Genomic DNA, 17,354 nt, shown 5'->3' with positions numbered 1-17,354 from the left:
CAGGCTGGAGTATATTGGTGATAGAGTAGGAAGTAGGCCTTGTAAAATCTGGTGACTGTAATTACTTAATCTTATTTACTGAATATAATGAACAAGTACATAAAATTGCTTGGAAACTATTCAAGGTTTTGAGGTTTTATTAAAAATTTGATTAATTGCCTATTAATATTCTAGGCGATATACAATACAATTAAATTGAGGCTGAAAATTAAAATAATTAACGAGAAACTAAAGCATTGGCAAGACCCACAGACAAACGGAAAACAAGAGGGTAGAGGGTGAAATACAATATTTTAGAAAAGAAAACAGTTAGGGATAACACAAAGGGATAGGGGAAAATTAGTTGAGAGCTGGAAGGATTTGAACTCATTGGACTCTTGGGGTGCCCTCTAACCCAGTGGTTCTCAAACTTATCCTGTGGGCCCAGTTGGGCTTTCAGGGTTTCCTAATGAATATGCATATGTCACCTCCATTATGTACGCATTTTTCATGTTTATTCATTAGGGATATCTTGAAAACCTGACTGGCTGGTGATCCCCAGGACAGTTTTGAGAACCATTGTTCTTTAGCACTCTCCAGACTGGTATAGGAAATCTTACAAGCGGGTATATATCTCATCATGATCAGCAGGTGGAAACTGAAACAAAACTGTGGAATAGTACATAAGAGGTGCCTTCCCCTATTCCTATCAGTCTTCTTTCAGTCTCCAGCAGGTGTGAGTGAGCTGTGTCCATTTCCCTTGGTAGGTTTGTTGGAATTTGTTTAGGAATTCTAGTCCCCATTTTTGGCCGGATTGAGCTTGGTTTGGGGGTCCGTCTGACCTCGGGGGTGTCAAACCCAGTGGTCTCGTGCTGGGTCCCTCCCTTTCTTCCACCTCCCCACATTTTTTTTAGAGGATCCTCAGCAGTAAGCCTTGCCCCCTAATTCAAGCAAAGCATATTGCTTTGAGAGCCTGTGGAGTATGTTCTGTACAACAACAAAAAAACTCCTGAGGTAGTGCCGGTTTGAACAACTTTGCTGTATTTTACTGTATTTTTTTACTAACCGGCACTTTTGTTTTAGCAGGGGAAAAAGTGCTCATTGGGCTCCAGACGCGAGGCGCTCGCGGCCAGCCTATGCAAGCAGTGTACAGGCCGATGCAGTTGTAGAGCTCCATTGGCAGGGACTGCAGGCGCACAGAGCTCCCCGCCGCTAGTGCATCGCGAGTCGGCTAGAAGCAGTGGGGAAGCTCGCGGAGGAAACCCGCCCACGGAGGGTTTTCCTCAGCTTCCGATGGTAAGGGTAAAAAGGATTCCCTTTCTGCTTGTTCGGCTTGGGACTTCCTCTCAGCTGAATTTTTTAACAGCTGATGCCAGCTTGCCTACTTTAGTGGCTGGGACAGTTCAGGCTTCTGAAGTAAAAGGCTGCTTACTTTACCTCGCTGGGGATCCGTTGTGAAGGAAAAAAACCCCAAAAATAAAAATAAAATCCACAAGATTACATTATATTCCAAAGAAATAACTTTTTATTCTAGTAATAAGTATTATAGCAGCATTTGTCAAATTAGAAATGAATCAGTTTGGACATATACAACGGAGAGAAAAAAAACCTCATACAAACAGTGCCAGCTTATTTCTGTAAGTATGGCGCAGCTTCTCTAAAGAAAATTTTGCCAAAGCATGGGGGTTTTATGCAGAAAGTATCTGTGTCTTAGACTATTCTCCTGGCTGTGAATATGTATCGCCCTATTGGATCAGACCAACTGCCTATCTAACCCTCTCCTAGTCCACACCTCCATTCTTCCCTGGACAGTCTGGACCCTCCATTTTGTTGCAACCTCAGGTGACCTTCCTCCTGTATTGGAAAAACAGGGGCAGGTTTCAGCTGGGTTACCTGCTGTGGCAGAGAGTACTTTGGGACCCCTGGGGTTTTTCCCTCCCCAATTTAATTTTTGCATTGTGCAGAGCCTATTTTCAGGTGGCTGGGGGTCCCAAGTGCGCCCAGGGAGTTTCGGGGGGGGGGGGGGTGAGAGGGGTTTCCTCCGCACCCTCTGTGGCTTTGCCTCCCTCTTCTCTTTTGGCATCCCCTCTTCCTCCCTCGTCCAAGCGCCTGAGGGTGGCTTGAGTTGAGGATTGGTGGTCAGAGGAGCATGTCAGCCTGGATGAGGATCTGGACCCTTTTGAGGAATTCCAGGATCCTCTCGAGGGGATGGCCACTGGTCTCAGGTTGCGCCTTTTTCAGAGGGATGAGCTACCAGACCTGATTCAGCAGGCCTCATCGGTGCTGCATTTTGAAGTGCCACCGGAGATCCCGCATGTGGGGGACCCTCTTAGGGGGATCCGTACTGTTTCCCACTCTTTTCCTATGCATCAGGATATTCGGGATATTGTACTGCTGCAGTGGAATACGCCGGAGGCGCCATTTCGGTTAGCGCGTGCCATGGCTCGTTTGCATCCCATCCCAGAAGGGGATATGGCTACTTTAAAGTCACCAGTTATGGACGCGGTGGTCTCAGCGATTGTTAAATGGCATACCATGCCTGTTGAGGGCAGTTCTGCCTTATGGGACTCTAGAGGAGCATAAGTTGGCGACCATTCTTAAGCAGAATTTTGATGTCTCTGCCTTGGGAGTCCAGGCGGTTATTTGTGGGGGGGCTGGTGGCTCATGCTGTGTTTCAGTGGGCTGAGTGTGTCCTGGCTTGTGAGTCTGCTGATTGGTCCTTAGTGGATCAGGAGGTGGCAAAGATTGAGATGGCTGCCTATTTCCTCTTGGATGCTTTCTGTGACTTGGTGCGGATGTCGGCCAAGTATATGGCTTTTGGAATGGCCGCGCGATGTACCTTGTGGCTTCATGCTTGGTTGGTGGCTTCTGTGTCCAAAACTAAGCTTCCCAAATTACCCAGTTGGTTCAGACTCCGGATTCTAAGGTGCCCTGCCTTCCTGAGGGCCATGCCCACCCAGCATCTGCGGGAGTTCTGCAATTATTGCCCTGGGCATGGGACTGCTACTTTCCTGGCTTTGGGGTCTTCCTGGGGTCGGTTTTATCAGCACATACAGTCCTTTCAGAGGGCATGTCGGGGGGGCTGGGAATCCCTCCGCTGGTTCTCCTGCTGCCTGTCCTGCACAATGACTTTTTGCTGGCACCCCCTTTGGTTCCAGTGGGTGCCCGGCTGCACAAATTTTTTCCCAAGTGGGTCGAGATCACGTCCGATTAGTGGGACCTGGAGGTAGTGCAGGACGGTTATGCTCTGGAATTTGCCCGCTCTCTGTCAGATCATATTATATCCTCTCCATGTCAGGCGGCATGGAAAATGCAGGCCTTTCGCCAGACCCTTCAACACTTGCTAGATCTCAAAGCAGTTGTTCCAGTGCCCCCTCAGAAGTGCAGCACCAGCAGATACTCAATTTACTTTGTGGTGCCCAAGAAGGAGGGGACCTTTCGACCCATTCTAGATTTAAAAGGGGTCAACAGGGCTCTCAGAATTCCCTCTTTTCGCATGGAAACACTGCAATCTGTCAGTTTAGCCAGGGGAGTTCCTGACTTCTCTTGATCTGACGGAGGCCTACTTGCATGTTTCCATTCGGGCCTCCCATCAGCGCGTCCTTTATTTTGCGATCTTGGGTCAGCACTATCAGTTCTTTGCGCTTCCCTGTGGCCTGGCCACGGCTCCCCGGATGTACACCAAGTTGATGGTGGTCGACACAGCAGCCTTGCGGTCAGAGGGCATTCTGGTGCATCCCTACCTGGATGACTAGTTGATTCGGGCAAAGTCATTGCAGGAGAGCACCCGGGTTATGGCTCGGGTGGTGGAGTTTCTCCAGTCGCTGGGATGGGTGGTCAACCTTTCCAAGGGTCAGTTGGTCCCATCTCAGTGTCTGTAGTACCTTGGGGTTCTGTTAGACACCTCCTTGGGGAAAGGTCTTTCTTCCAGAGGCCCGGGTAAGCAAATTGCAATCTCAGATTTGCCTCCTTATGGCGTCCCGGTAACCTCTGGTGCAGGATTTCCTTCAAGTCTTGGGGTCGATGGCGGCTTCCATAGAAGTAGTGAGGTGGGCACGGGCCCACATGCGTCCTCTTCAGTTTGCTCTGCTCTGGAGGTGGTTGCCCCAGAGGCACAGTTTGGATCTTCCTGTTCCTCTGCGAGGCTTGGCATGCTGCAGTCTTCGTTGGTGGCTCCAGACCTTTCATCTTGTTCAGGGGACGAGCCTGGATCAACCACAGTGGACGGTGCTTCTCAGGGATACCAGTCTCTTCGGTTGGGGAGCTCAGTGTTTAGGTCACTCAGCTCAGGGCATCTGATCCACAGAGGAGGCGTTCTGATCGATCAATGTGTTAGAGACCAGAACCGTCCGTCTGGCACTGCTAGCCTTCTGCTCCTTCTTGTCGGGCAAGTCAGTCAGAGTTCTGTTGGACAATGGCACGGCGGTGGCTTACATCAATCGTCAGGGAGACACCAAGAGCATTCGGGTAGCGCAGGAGGTGGCTCTGCTCATGGCCTGGGCAGAGTCCCACCTTCAGGACATCTCGGCTTCCCACATAGCCGGAGTGGAGAATGTTCATGCAGACTTCCTCTGTTGTTACGTGCTGGATCCCGGAGAGTGGTGTCTAAGCCCTGTGGACTTTCAGTTGATAGTGCAGTCTTGGGATCAGCCTCTGATGGACCTGATGGCCATGAGTGTCAATGCCAAAATGCCCCGCTTCTTCAGTCATCACAGAGACGGTCAGAGTGAGGGTCTGGATGCTCTGGTTTAACTATGGCCAACGGAGGGGCCATTAGTGGGCAAAGTTTTTCTCTGCATCATTGGCCTTGACGTCCGTGGTATGCGGATCTGGTGAGGCATCTGGTGGTGGATCCTCTTCCTCTGCCTCTCTTGGACAACCTTCTTATGCAGATTCCCATTCCCATGTTCGATCCGGGTCCCTTCTGTCTTATGGCTTGGCTCTTGAAAGGTGTCACCTAGGTAAGAAGGGGTATTCAGATAAAGTGATCGCAACTCTCTTGGGGTCCCGGAGGCCTTTCACCTCTCGGGCTTATGTGAGGGTTTGGCGTCTATTTGAGGAGTGGTGTGATGCGTGTGGAGTGCTCTCTTTTCACGCTTCCCTGCCTAACATCTTAGAGTTCTTGCAGGATGGCATGAATAGGGGACTGGCTTGGTCTTCTCTCCAGGTTCAGCTTGTGGCCTTGTCAGCCTTTCGTGGGTTGTTGAAAGGTCAGAGTTGACTGCCATTCCTGATGTGATTCGCTTCTTGTGGGCGGGCAAATTGCTCAAGCCTCCCGTACGACCCTCTGTTCCATCTTGGGATCTGAATCTGGTTCTGTCAGTGCTAGTGCACCCTCCTTTTGAACCGTTGGGCAACTGCTCTTTGAAAGACCTTACTCTTAAAGCGGTCTTCTTGGTGGCCATTACTTCATCTAGACGTGTTTCTGAGCTGCAGACTTTGTCTTGTAGGGCTCCCTTCTTGGAGTTTTCTAAGGAGCAGGTTGTCTTGAGGCCTGTTTCTTCTTTTCTGCTAAAGGTAGTTTCTCCTTTTTCATGTCAATCAGGCAGTGGTCCTTCCGGTGTTGGGTAGTTGGGAGGGATCTTCTGAGTAGAAGCAGTTGCGTAAGTTAGATGTCAGTTGAGTTCTTCACTTTTATGTGCAGAGGATCCAGGAGATCCGGAAATCAGATCATCTGTTTGCCCTTCTAGCAGGTCCTCGTCAGGGGGATGGTGCTTCTAAGGCTAATATTGCGCACTGGATCAAGGAGACTATTGCTTCCCCTTATCTTCTTAAGAAGAAGCCTGTTCCAGAATTTCTCAAGGCTCATTCCACTAGGGATCAGGCAACTTCTTGGGTTGAGTCTTCGCTTGTGCCTCCAGTGGACATTTGTAAGGCTGTAGTTTGGTCTTTCTTACATTAATTTGTCAGACACTACCGGGTAGACGTTCAGGTGCGTCGGGATGCGGTGGTTCAATGATCGTGTTCTGGTGTCGGCTCTTCGGGGGTCCCACCCATGATGGGGACTGCTTTGGTATGTCCTGCTTGTAAGATTTCCTATACCGGTCTGGAGAGTGGTAAAGAAGAAGAAATTAGGTTTTTACCTGCTAATTTACTTTCTTTTAGCTTTTCCAGACTGGTATAGGACCCTACCCTGTCTATTGTTGTGTTATTGTGGCTGTTGTGCAGGCAGCTTTTGTTTTTTGTTGCGGGTTCTAGTATATTTCTAGGGCCGGGGAGCTGTGGCTCGGCTGGCAAGCTGTGGAGACAATTTCTTTCTGGGATATCTGCATTTTCCAACAGCATTTGGGTATATTAGTTATTACTCCTGTTTGGAGTATTGTTTATTTCTGTTTCAAGTTCTTAGATCTGCTTGGCTATCGGCAGACTGATAGGAATAGGGGAAGGTACATCTTATGTACTATTCCACAGTTTTGTTTCAGTCTCTACCTGCTGGTCATGATGAGATATATACCCGCTTGTAAGATTTCCTATATCGGTCTGGAGAAGCTAAAAGAAAGTAAATTAGCAGGTAAGAACCTAATTTCTCCTTCTTGCTCATACAAAGGATAAATATTTCTTATCAGTGGCATAGTAAAGGCGGGGGAGCAGACTGCCTTGGGCGCCATCACCTCTCTGCCCTCTGCTCCTTCTCACTCCTCCCCAGCTTCATGCATGCCTTTAATTCACCCCCACTGTGCCTCTATCTCTTTGGTGGCGTGAGCAGGAGCTCCAACCTGCTCCTTGTGCTGATTTCGGCACTCCCTTCTGACATCACTTCCAGGTCCTGCAACTAAGAAGTGACGCCGGAAGGAGAGTAGATGCTGGCACAGGCAGCAGGTTAGAGATGCTGCTCATATCGGGGATGCTAAATAGGTTTGGGGAAGGGGCCTCCCACCCTTTCTGCACCACTGATTTCTATTACTTTGATTTATCTGAATTTTCTATAATAATAATAATAATAATAATAACTTTATTTTTCTATACCGCCATAGTCAGGCGACTTCTAGGCGGTTTACATTGTAAGAAGGCTGGACATTCAGCGAATAACAAGTACAGTACAATACTAATACAATACAATAAATTCACATATAATACAGTAGAGTGAGTCCAAATTCAAAACATACAATAAGTTTAAATACAGTACCGAATAAAGAGACTAGATGTAGTACAATAGTCTAAATGGTAACTTACATATTAATTGGAGATCTAAGGGTAATGAGTGTCTGAAAGATTTAGAACATCCGTGAGAGGGGTCTTAGTGGGGAGGGGACCGTTTTAGCCGATGAATTTAGCGAATAGGGTGGTTTTGATCGATTTGCGGAAAGTATTATAAGTCATGTTTGGTTCGTTTATGTGGTTTTTCAGCCAGGTTTGCTGTCTGTTCGCTTGGAACTGGAAGGTTCTGTCCAAGAAGGATTTGTATCTGCAGCCTGTAATCTTTGGGTATGCAAAGATGTTTTTGTTTCTGGTCGTTCTTGTGGGGTTGTATAGGGTGAAGTGAGTTTGTAGGTATGAAGGTGCTAGTCCCCAGGCTTGTTTGAAACAGGTGCAAGCGAATTTGAATAGAATTCGCGCTTCTATTGGAAGCCAGTGTAGTTTTTTGTAGTAGGGGCTGATGTGATCGTTTTTTCTTAGCCCAAAAATTAGGCGAACGGCGGTGTTTTGTATTAGTCTCAGTTTTATTATTGTTTTTTGTGGGATGCCTAGGTAGATGATGTTGCAGTAGTCAAGGAGGGATAGGATCAGTGCCTGTACCAGCAACCTGAATGAAGAAGGGTCAAAGTATTTTTTTATGGTTCTTAGTTTCCATAGTGTGTAAAAGCATTTTTTCACTAGTGAGTTTGTGTGGTCGGTCATAGTTAGGTGAGTGTCAAGAGTGATGCCTAGTATTTTTATGTTTTTGGAAATTGCGTATTCGTGATTATTTATTTTTATCGATGTTCTCGTAATTTTGTCATTGGGACTAGCCAGAAAGACTTTTGTTTTTTCTGCGTTTAGTTTTAGTTTGAAATTAGTGGTCCATTTATCGATTTCGGTCATTGTGTTTGAGAGATTATCTATAATTTCTTTTGTGATGTCGTTTAAGGGTATGAGGATGGATATGTCATCCGCATAAATGTAGTATATTAAATTTAGTTTTTGTAGTAGGTGACCTAAGGAGGCGATATAGATATTGAAAAGTGTGGGGGATAGGGGGGAACCTTGAGGTACGCCTGAAGGGTTTTTCCATGGTTTAGAGTAGTTTCCATTGCTGATTACTCGGTAGGATCTATTTGTTAGGAACTCTTGGAACCATTTCTTTGCCTTTCCCGAGATTCCCATTGCTTCAAGGCACAGTAGCATGATTTCGTGGTCTACCAAGTCGAACGCGCTGCTGAGATCTAATTGTAGGATCAGTGCGCTTTTGCCCTTGCTAAAGAGATCATAAAGGTGGTTCAGCAAGGAGGCTAGGACAGTTTCTGTGTTGTATCCTTTTCTGAATCCTGATTGATGATCGTTAAGGAGGTTGAATTTGTCTAGGTAATTGACTAGTTGAAGGTTGACCAATCCTTCCTGTATCTTTGTGAAGAGGGGAATGCTTGCTATGGGTCTGAAATTGGATGTCAGTGCTGGGGAGGCTTTCTGATCTTTGGGGATTGGACATGTAGTTCTTTTGTAGTAATATATTTTGATGATATATTAATATTTCAGAACACCTGCCTATATAGTGTGCAAAGATTATAAATAGTTTTTATCATTGAGGCTGTTCAATTTTCCAGAGCCACAAAAAAAGAAGAAGAAAATCTGAGAAGTTACAAACAGAAGAAGAAAAGACGACGTATAAAGGTACAGGAGGATTCAAGTGAAAGCAAAGTAAGTTGTTCAGAGTGCTTGCAGATGGGGGAAGATTGGTTGAATGTCGGAGAAAATTAATCAGTTTAAAGTTGTTTGCAATCCATTAAAATTTGACCAATCATAAATGATTTTTCTGTTGAATGATCTGGTAGTAGACACAAGAAGAAGAGTTGTAGTGCCAGGGCTGGCTCAAGGGGACTGTAGTGCTCTGAGGCAACTTTTGCATTGGCACTCCCCACTCCTGCAATCTGGTATCTCTGTTCTGTCTCCCCTCCTGAACACCTGTGATCTGATGTCCTCTCTCTCAAGTCTCTCCCTCCTACTGGGCCAGGTGAGGCACTGGGTCAACATACTGAAGAAAAAGGGTGCCAAAATCACAGTCCAACACCTATCCCTCTAGAAGTTTGAAGGTACACTGGACTGGGATTTTGGCGCCTTTTATCACCAGTGTCCTGGGCCAGGGCCTCACCTGGTCCATATGTTGAGCTGACCTCGAGTAGTGCTGGATAGGATGTTGAGCTCAACCTGTGTACTATGTGGATAGAATGTTTTTTCAGCTTATAGTGTTTGCTTTTTTGGAGCTACCAGATATGTTCCTTTGTCACTTATTATTTGAATGGAAATAGATTTCATTACTCTTTTTTTTTTTAACAGAACAGCTCTGAGGATGGTGATGGTGAAGGTGATAATGATGACGACAACGATGATGATGATGATGATTCAAAATCTCCTGGGAAAGGCAGGAAGAAGATACGAAAGATTCTCAAAGTTGATAAACTCAGAACAGAAACTCAGAATGCTCTGAAAGAAGAGGAGGAGCGAAGGAAGCGTATTGCAGAAAGAGAACGAGAGAGGAAGAAGTTGAGAGAGGTATTTTTAGCAACTCTTTTCTTTATGACTATGAAAATAACTGCTGCTAGTTAAGTGTGCAGGGTTTTAGTTAACCAACTCATCAAATCCTCTTGTCTTTTTCTTTTTTCCCTATTACCTATAGTTCTTTGCTTGCTTTCTTTTTTTAACGATATTGTAGAATGGCTATCAGGAAATTTTTGCCATCTCAGAGGACAAGCAAGACATGGTTTCCAACATTTGAGTGAAATCATTCAATGAAGCCTGGAGCAGATGCAGCCCTGTGTTCTATAGCTTTAAGAAGCCTTTGGCAGCATCCCACCTTGCATGTATTCTTTCCTTCCCAATGTGAGCACATAGGACCAGTAGTCTTTGTTTCTCTGTGGAGCAGAGATTGCATCTAGTGAGTTTTTTTTGGAGCCACTGTCGATCTACTCCTTCAAATGTCTGACTTGGAAGATTTTCCTCATAGCCCCACATCTGCCTGCCGAATGAGTGAGCTTCAAGCACTTGTATCAAATCCAATATTCTACCATGAGTAGTCATTCAAACTCATCCAAAATTCCTGCCTATGTATGTTTCAGAATTTCATCTCAACCAATCCATAGTTCTTATAGGTGACATGATCGAAACATTCAAGATAATGAAGGGAATAGACTTAGTATATAAAGACAGGTTGTTCACCGTCTCCAAAGTAGAGAGAACGAGAGGGCACTCTAAATTTAAAAGGGAATAGATTCCGTACAAACGTAAGGAAGTTCTTCACCCAGAGAGTGGTAGAAATCTGGAATGCTCTTCCGGAGGCTGTTTTAGGGAAAAACACCCTACAGGGATTCAAGACAAAGTTAGACAAGTTCCTGCTGAACCAGAACATACGCAGCTAAGGCTAGACTGAGTTAGGGCACTGGTCTTTGACCTAAGGGCCATGGCATGAGCCGACTGCTGGGCACGATGGATCACTGGTCTGACACAGTAGCGGCAATTCTTATGTTCTTATTTCCATCCACGTGAAGCAGCTCTTGATATCTTGGACTGCAAACATGCTCTAGTGCAGTATTCTTCAACCGTCAGTCCATGAACCGGTGCTGGTCCGCAGAAAATTCCTGCCAGTCCGCGCAGGGCCGGTGAGATCGAGCTGCAATTTCCCAATTTCCTGCTGGTCTGCAGCGAGATTGATGAGCTGCAATTTCCTGCCAGTCCGCGCAGGGCCAACGAGATCATGGGGAGCCTCCGACAGTGGCTTTCTCCCCTCCCAGCAGCTCTCCGTACTTGCCAGCGCAGCGATTCACTAAGGCAGCTGTAGGGCTTTTGCTGAGTTGCGGCTGCCTCTGATGATGCAATTTCCTCTTTCCTCAGATGGCAGCGCGACCCATCAAAGGACCCAAGGCCGCCTTATTGAATTGCTGTGCTGGCAAGTACGGAGAGCTGCTGGGAGGGGAGAAAGCCACTGTTGGAGTCTGGGAAGCTGCTGGACAAGGGAACCTGGAGGTAGGGAGAAGGAGAGATACTGCTGGGAGGGAAGGAGGGAAAGGAGTCTGGGAAGCTGCTGGACAAGGGAAAATAAAGGGACAGCTGCTACTGGACCTGGAGGGATGGAGAAGGAGAGATGCTGCTGGGAGGGGAGGAGGGGAAGGGAAGAGAGTTACTGCAGGACAGGAGGAGGAGGGAAGGAAAAAGGAAAAAAAGGAAGGAAACAGCTGGCAGGTAGATTAGAGGAGGGGAAGGGGAAAGATAGGAATGAGAAAGTAGAGATTTATGATGGGAAGGGGATCAGCAGAGAAATAAGCAGAAAGGGACAAAGATGCTAGATCTGGTGTAGGAGAGATAAAAATGAAGAGAGCAGTGAAGCTAGAATGAATCATGTAAAAAGGAGAAAGGGGGGTGCAGCTGGATGGAAAGGGGAGAGGGGCATAAAAAGAAGGCAGATACCATATGGAAGGGGGAGAGGGCAGACAGTGGATGGAAGGGACAGATGATGGATTGAAGAGACAGAGAGGGCAGACGCTGGAAGGAAGAGAGTGAAAAGAAGATGACCAGAGACAACAAAAGGTAGAAAAAAAATAATTTTATTTCTATTTTGTGATTAGAATATATCAGATTTGAAATATATATCCTGCTAGAGCTGGTGTTAGACATAACTGGGGACTGCAAAGCCCAGGCAGTGCTTCTTTAGCTTCCAGTTGGTTTAGGGTTCTCTCTGACCATGGAGCAGTTGCCCTAGTGCACTCCTAACACTAGTCCTGTCATGTGTAACTGCGGTATTCTGTTAGCATGATATTTCTGTGTAGCATTCTGTAATAATTTGGCTTATTCAGTTTTCTTGATAGTAGAGGGGATATATGTGAAGGGGAGGGGAGACGGGTTATGTTGATCCTTACTCTGTATTATTTGTATTTATAAAATGACAATTGTATAGAATATTGTTTCTTTTTATACTTTAATAAACTACATTCAATATAAAATCATAACTGAGGCTTGTGCTGATGGGATCAGATAATTTGTGGGGTCCGAGCTCGTGGAAACGGGGTTTTTAAATTTCAGTCCTAGTAGTTTGCTGGTCCACAAAATAATTATTTTATTTCCGCTGGTACATGGGTATAAAAAGGTTGAAGAACACTGTACTTTCCAGTGCAAAAAGCATGAGTTCTAAACCTGTGAGTAGTGCATCTTCACCTGTGAGGTTTTCAGAAGGCAACCTCTACATTTTCAACTGTGCCTCGCTCCATTACCGAGCACAGTCCCCTCTCCCCAGTATTTTTCTTTTAGCAAGCAAGTTGTGAAGGTGTCTTTTCATCTGCTCTGCTAAATTTGTTATTTTAGAGTATTATCTAATGTTTTTTTCTTACAGGCTTTGGGTACCTTATAGGTTCCCAGTAATTTTGTGACAGCTCTGCCTGGGAGAAGCTGCAGACAGTATTCTGGGTCTCTAGCTGGGCATGCCAACCTTGCTGCAGGGCACCTGCCTGGCGAGCCTGTATAACATTTGTATCAGCTCGGGTTCAGCCCCTAGGTGTCTGCTATATTTGGGCTTCATACCAGTCTTCCCTTCTTCAGGAGGTCAATTCTCTACTTTCCTCATTGCCATCGAGGTTCCTCTGGAACAGCGGTTTTTACTCCCGCTATTTCTTTGTTCCGAAGAAAACAGGAGGTCTTCTACCAATATTGGATCTCGGGGCTCTCATAAATTTCTTTGTAAAGGAAAAGTTTTGAATATTATCCTTGGCATCTTTATATCCCCTTCTGGAACACGATGATTGGCTTTGCTCAAGGAAGCTTATAGTCACATTCCAATTCATCCAGCATTCAGGAAGTTCCTCAGATTTCAAGTGGACCATCACCACTATCAATACAAAGTTCTGACTTTCAGCCTGGCATCCTCTCCCAGAGTTTTCACCAAGTGCCTGGTGATAGTGGCATTGGCCTTAAGGTCTTAGGGCCTTCAAGACTTTCCCTATCTAGACGACTGGCTCATCAAGGATTGTTCTCAGGGTGTGCTCTTAGCAACACAACAGACTATATTATTCCTTCAGAAATTGGAATTTGAGAGCAACTTCCCCAAATTTCAACTTCAGCCATCTCAGAAGCTCCAGTTTATTGGAGCCCTACTCAATACCATTCAATTCAGGGTGTTTCTTCCTCAACAGCGTCAGGACACCCTAATTCAACTCTGCCATCAAGTTACCCAACTTCAGTCACTCTCAACAAGGCACATGATTGTTCTTCTAGGATACATGGCCTCCACAGTCCACATGACTCCCTTTCCGAGGCTTCACCTACGAATCCCTCAATGGTCTTTGGCATCACAGTGGTCGCAGTCTCTAAACCTACTTTCCCAACAAATTACAGTCACCGTGTCTCTTTGATTACTATAGTGGTGGATGCATTTTTCCAACCTTTCCAGAGGGTTGCTCTTTCAAATACCTCCTCACCAAAAAATCCTAACCACAGATTCATCAACCTTTGCTTGGGGAGCTCACCTGGATGGTCTGCACATTCAAGGTCTCTGGTCCATCAGGGATCAACACCATCATATAAATCTGTTGGAACTCGGAGCGATTTACAATGCCCTCAAAGCTTTTCAGCATCTTCTACAAGATGAAGTTCTCCTTGTCCATACGGACAATCAGGATGGCCATGTACTATATAAACAAACAAGGAGGAACAGGATCTCTCCTCTGTTGAGAGGCTCAAAAAATTTGAAATTGGGCGATTCCTCGCAACCTCTTCCTCAAAGCTGTCTACATTCAAGGGGAATAGAATTCTTTAGTGCAGTGGTATTCAACCCAGTCCTCAGGGACCACCTGGCCAGTTGGGTTTTCAAAATCTGTCATCCATAATAATTGTGGATATCCTGAATACCTGACAGGCCAGGTGGTCCCTGAAGACTGGGTTGAATACCACTGCTTTAGCGGACAAGCTCAGCTGCATTCTTCAACCTCATGAATGGACACTGAACTCAGCAGCTCTCTAGTCCGTCTTCTCTCAGTGGGGGATTCCTCAAATAGATCTATCTCCCCACAATCACAAGCTACCCCTCTTTTGCTCTCTAGGCTGTATTCTCCTCATTGCCTAGAAGCGGATGCTTTTCTCCTGAATTGATCACACAAGTTTCTTTATGCGTTTCCACCCATTCCTCTTGTTCTGAAAACGCTTGTCAAGCTCAAGCAGGAGTCTGCCACCATGATTCTGATAGCTCCTCAGTGGCCCAGACAACCATGGTTTTCCCTTCTACTTCAACTCAGTATCAAAGAGCCAATACCTCTTCCAATTTTTCCATTTCTTCTCATGCAGAGTCAAGGATCTCTTCTGCACCCCAACCTTCAGTCTGACACCTGACAGCTTGGTATCTCTCGGGCTGAATTCAACTATCTACAATTCTCTCAACCTGTCGGAGACATCTTAGATGCTTCCAGAAAACCGGTCACATGATAGTGTTATACTCAGAAATGGACCCATTTTTCTGTTTGGTACCATGATCCCGTCTCCCCAGCACTCCGCGCTGAACACTGGCTCCCAATTAGCCAGCGCTGTGCTTTCAAGGCCCTAGCAGTAGCCCACAAGAGAATTTATGCCACCACCCCCTCCTACATAAAATCCAAGCTTCCCATCTACACCCCCACTCGCACCCTCCGCTCAAAATCGGAAATACGCCTATGCATTTCCCCTGGAAGGTCCCTCCTCTCAGAAACTGCCCGCAAACGATCCTACAGCCACTTCATCCCACATCTCTGGAATCAACTCCCCCCCCAACTCAGGTAACAGAACTCTTTATTGACATTCCGTAAAATGGTAAAGACCCTCCTCTTCAACTAAAGGTCTCCCTCAGTCTACACCCCCCCTTAAACCCCACCTCTCTCTTCTCTCCCCTATTTAACTTCTCCCAAAATTTCAGTATAGTCCTCTCTTAGTCTGTACTCTGATAAATTGTCTGTACTCTGAAAAATTGTTTGTACTCTGATAAATACTGCACAGTCTTGTATGTCCAAGCATCTAAACCTATTGTACATCTTATTTGTCTAATTACTTCTACTGTGTATGTTTACTTGTAGACTGTTCTGAGCTACTGGGAGGACGGGATATAAATCTAAATAAATAAATTAATTAATTGAACACTAGGATCCGAAATTCACATATGTTTCATCAGTTTTGGATTATCTTCTTCATTTGCCTGACTCTGGCTTCAAATCCACTTCTATTAGAGTCCATCTCAGTGCAATTGCCGCTTTTTGTCAAAAAGTGGATGGAAAACCTCTTAATATGCATCCTATGGTTACCCGATTCATGAAAGGACTTTTCAATGTCAAATCACCTCCAGTAGTTTGGGACCTTAATATGGTATTTGCTACATTGATGAAGCCTCCATTCGAACCAATGTCTTCGGCTCATCTCAAGTATCTCACTTGTAAAGTGGTTTTCCTCATTTCTCTAATTTCTGCTCGCAGAGTAAGTGAACTTCAAGCTTTAATGGCGGATCCACCATTTACAGTGTTCCACCATCCAAAGTTCTTACCAAAAGTCATCACTGAATTTCATCTCAATCAATCCATTGTTCTTCCAGTTTTTTCCCCAAGTATCAGTCTCATCCTAGAGAACAGGCCCTTCATACTCTGGACTGCAAATGAGCATTGGCTTACTATTTGCAAATAACTAAATCACACAAATCATCTTTCCAGCTTTTTGTCTCTTTCAATCCAAACAAGTTGGGACATCCTGTTTCCAAGAGAACGCTCTCCAATTGTTTGGCTGCTTGCATCTCTTTTTGTTATGCTCAGGCTTGGCTGCTACTTGAGTTGTATCACAGCCCATAAAGTTTGAGCTATGGTAGCTTCAGTAGCTTTTCTCCACCCGACTCCTATTGCTGAAATCTTGGTCCTCGGTTCATACCTTCACTTCACATTATTCTCTGGAATTTTATTCCAGACGGGGTGGGCACTTTGGTCAAGCAGTATTACAAAACTTATTTTCTTAAAGGCCAACTCTCCCACCATCCTATTCTGGTTGGTTAGCTTGGATGTCGCCCATATGTGAGAATATACTGCCTGCTTGTCCTGGGATAAAGCACAGTTACTTACCTTAGTAGGTGTTATCCAGGGACAGTGGGTAGATATTCTCAAAACCCACCCACCTCCCCTGGTTGGCTTTTTAGCTAGTTTACTGAACTGAGGAGCCACACAGCTACATCGGGCTGGAAGGCATTCGCACGTGCGTGGTGTGGTCAGTGGCAAACTTTTTCTAAAGTTCTTAAAGTGTATGTACACTTTAGCAGCTGACCGTACCAGGGCTCCGTGGATGACGTCGCCCATATGTGAGAATTTCTGCCTGCTGTCCCTGGATAACACCTGTTATGTAAGTAACTGTGCTTTTTGGATTAGGCTTATACCTTTTTTGTTAGTAGTTTAATGCAAATTACATTCAGGTACAGTAATTTAATTTAATTTTGCACATTTATATTCCATCCAGCCTTAAGTTGAAGACCTCCAAAATGAGTTGTTGAACAAATGGTGATCATATCTAATGGTGTCTCCATGTAGGTGATAGTGAATGAAGATACTTCACTTGTAAAGTGCCCAATAACCACCAAATTGGTTCTAGATGAAGATGAAGAAACCAAGGAGCCATTAGTTCAAGTTCATAGGAATATGGTTACAAAGCTAAAGCCTCATCAAGTAGATGGTAAGGACTATACTGCATTACTGAAATATTCATAAATCCAACTCTCCTTTTCAAGAAAACTTACCAGGTGTATTATATGTGGGTTTAAAAATGGAGCTTTTACATGAGTATTGTCTGGTATGATACAGGATGTTGCATTCAGCTTACTATAAAGATAGCAGTTTTGTTTTTTGCGGGGTGTTTTTTTGCGGGGGGAGGGGGGGATAATTTTAATTGTGAATTTTGATACAGTATTATAGAAAAAGTAGGACAACCAACAAAACAAGCAAAAAAGAAACATCCAAAATCTCACATTAAAAGATAAATTCAAGCCCACATCAGGAGAAAAAAGTAAAATATATAGAGACAGGCAAAATACAATCTATCATAAAATAATGGTTTGTCTTTTGATCCCCCCTCCCGTACTTAGATGCCCTAAGGCAGTGGTGTTCAACACACAGCTCCAGGGCTGCATGCGGCCCCCGAAGTCCTCCATTGTAGCCTTAAGAACATAAGAAACATAAGAAGTTGCTTCCGCTGAGGCAGACCAGAGATCC

At 45.2% G+C, this 17,354-nt stretch overlaps 1 protein-coding gene across 7 annotated transcripts in view; it reads left to right on the top strand.

The window, feature by feature from the left end:
- Positions 1 to 17,354, top strand: part of ATRX (ATRX chromatin remodeler) — a 643,287-nt gene that overhangs the window by 266,526 nt on the left and 359,407 nt on the right. For all 7 annotated transcript variants that reach the window (XM_033946347.1, XM_033946348.1, XM_033946345.1 and 4 more), the window contains 3 exons: positions 8,721 to 8,814; positions 9,451 to 9,666; positions 16,677 to 16,818. In XM_033946347.1, coding sequence (XP_033802238.1) covers positions 8,721 to 8,814; positions 9,451 to 9,666; positions 16,677 to 16,818 — 452 coding nt within the window. The remainder of the gene's footprint in view (positions 1 to 8,720; positions 8,815 to 9,450; positions 9,667 to 16,676; positions 16,819 to 17,354) is intronic.

Source organism: Geotrypetes seraphini, chromosome 5 (assembly GCF_902459505.1).
Source record: "Geotrypetes seraphini chromosome 5, aGeoSer1.1, whole genome shotgun sequence".
Taxonomy (NCBI): domain Eukaryota; kingdom Metazoa; phylum Chordata; class Amphibia; order Gymnophiona; family Dermophiidae; genus Geotrypetes; species Geotrypetes seraphini.
The sequence above is the reverse complement of the archived record's forward strand: the minus strand, read 5'-3'. Positions and strand labels throughout refer to the sequence as shown.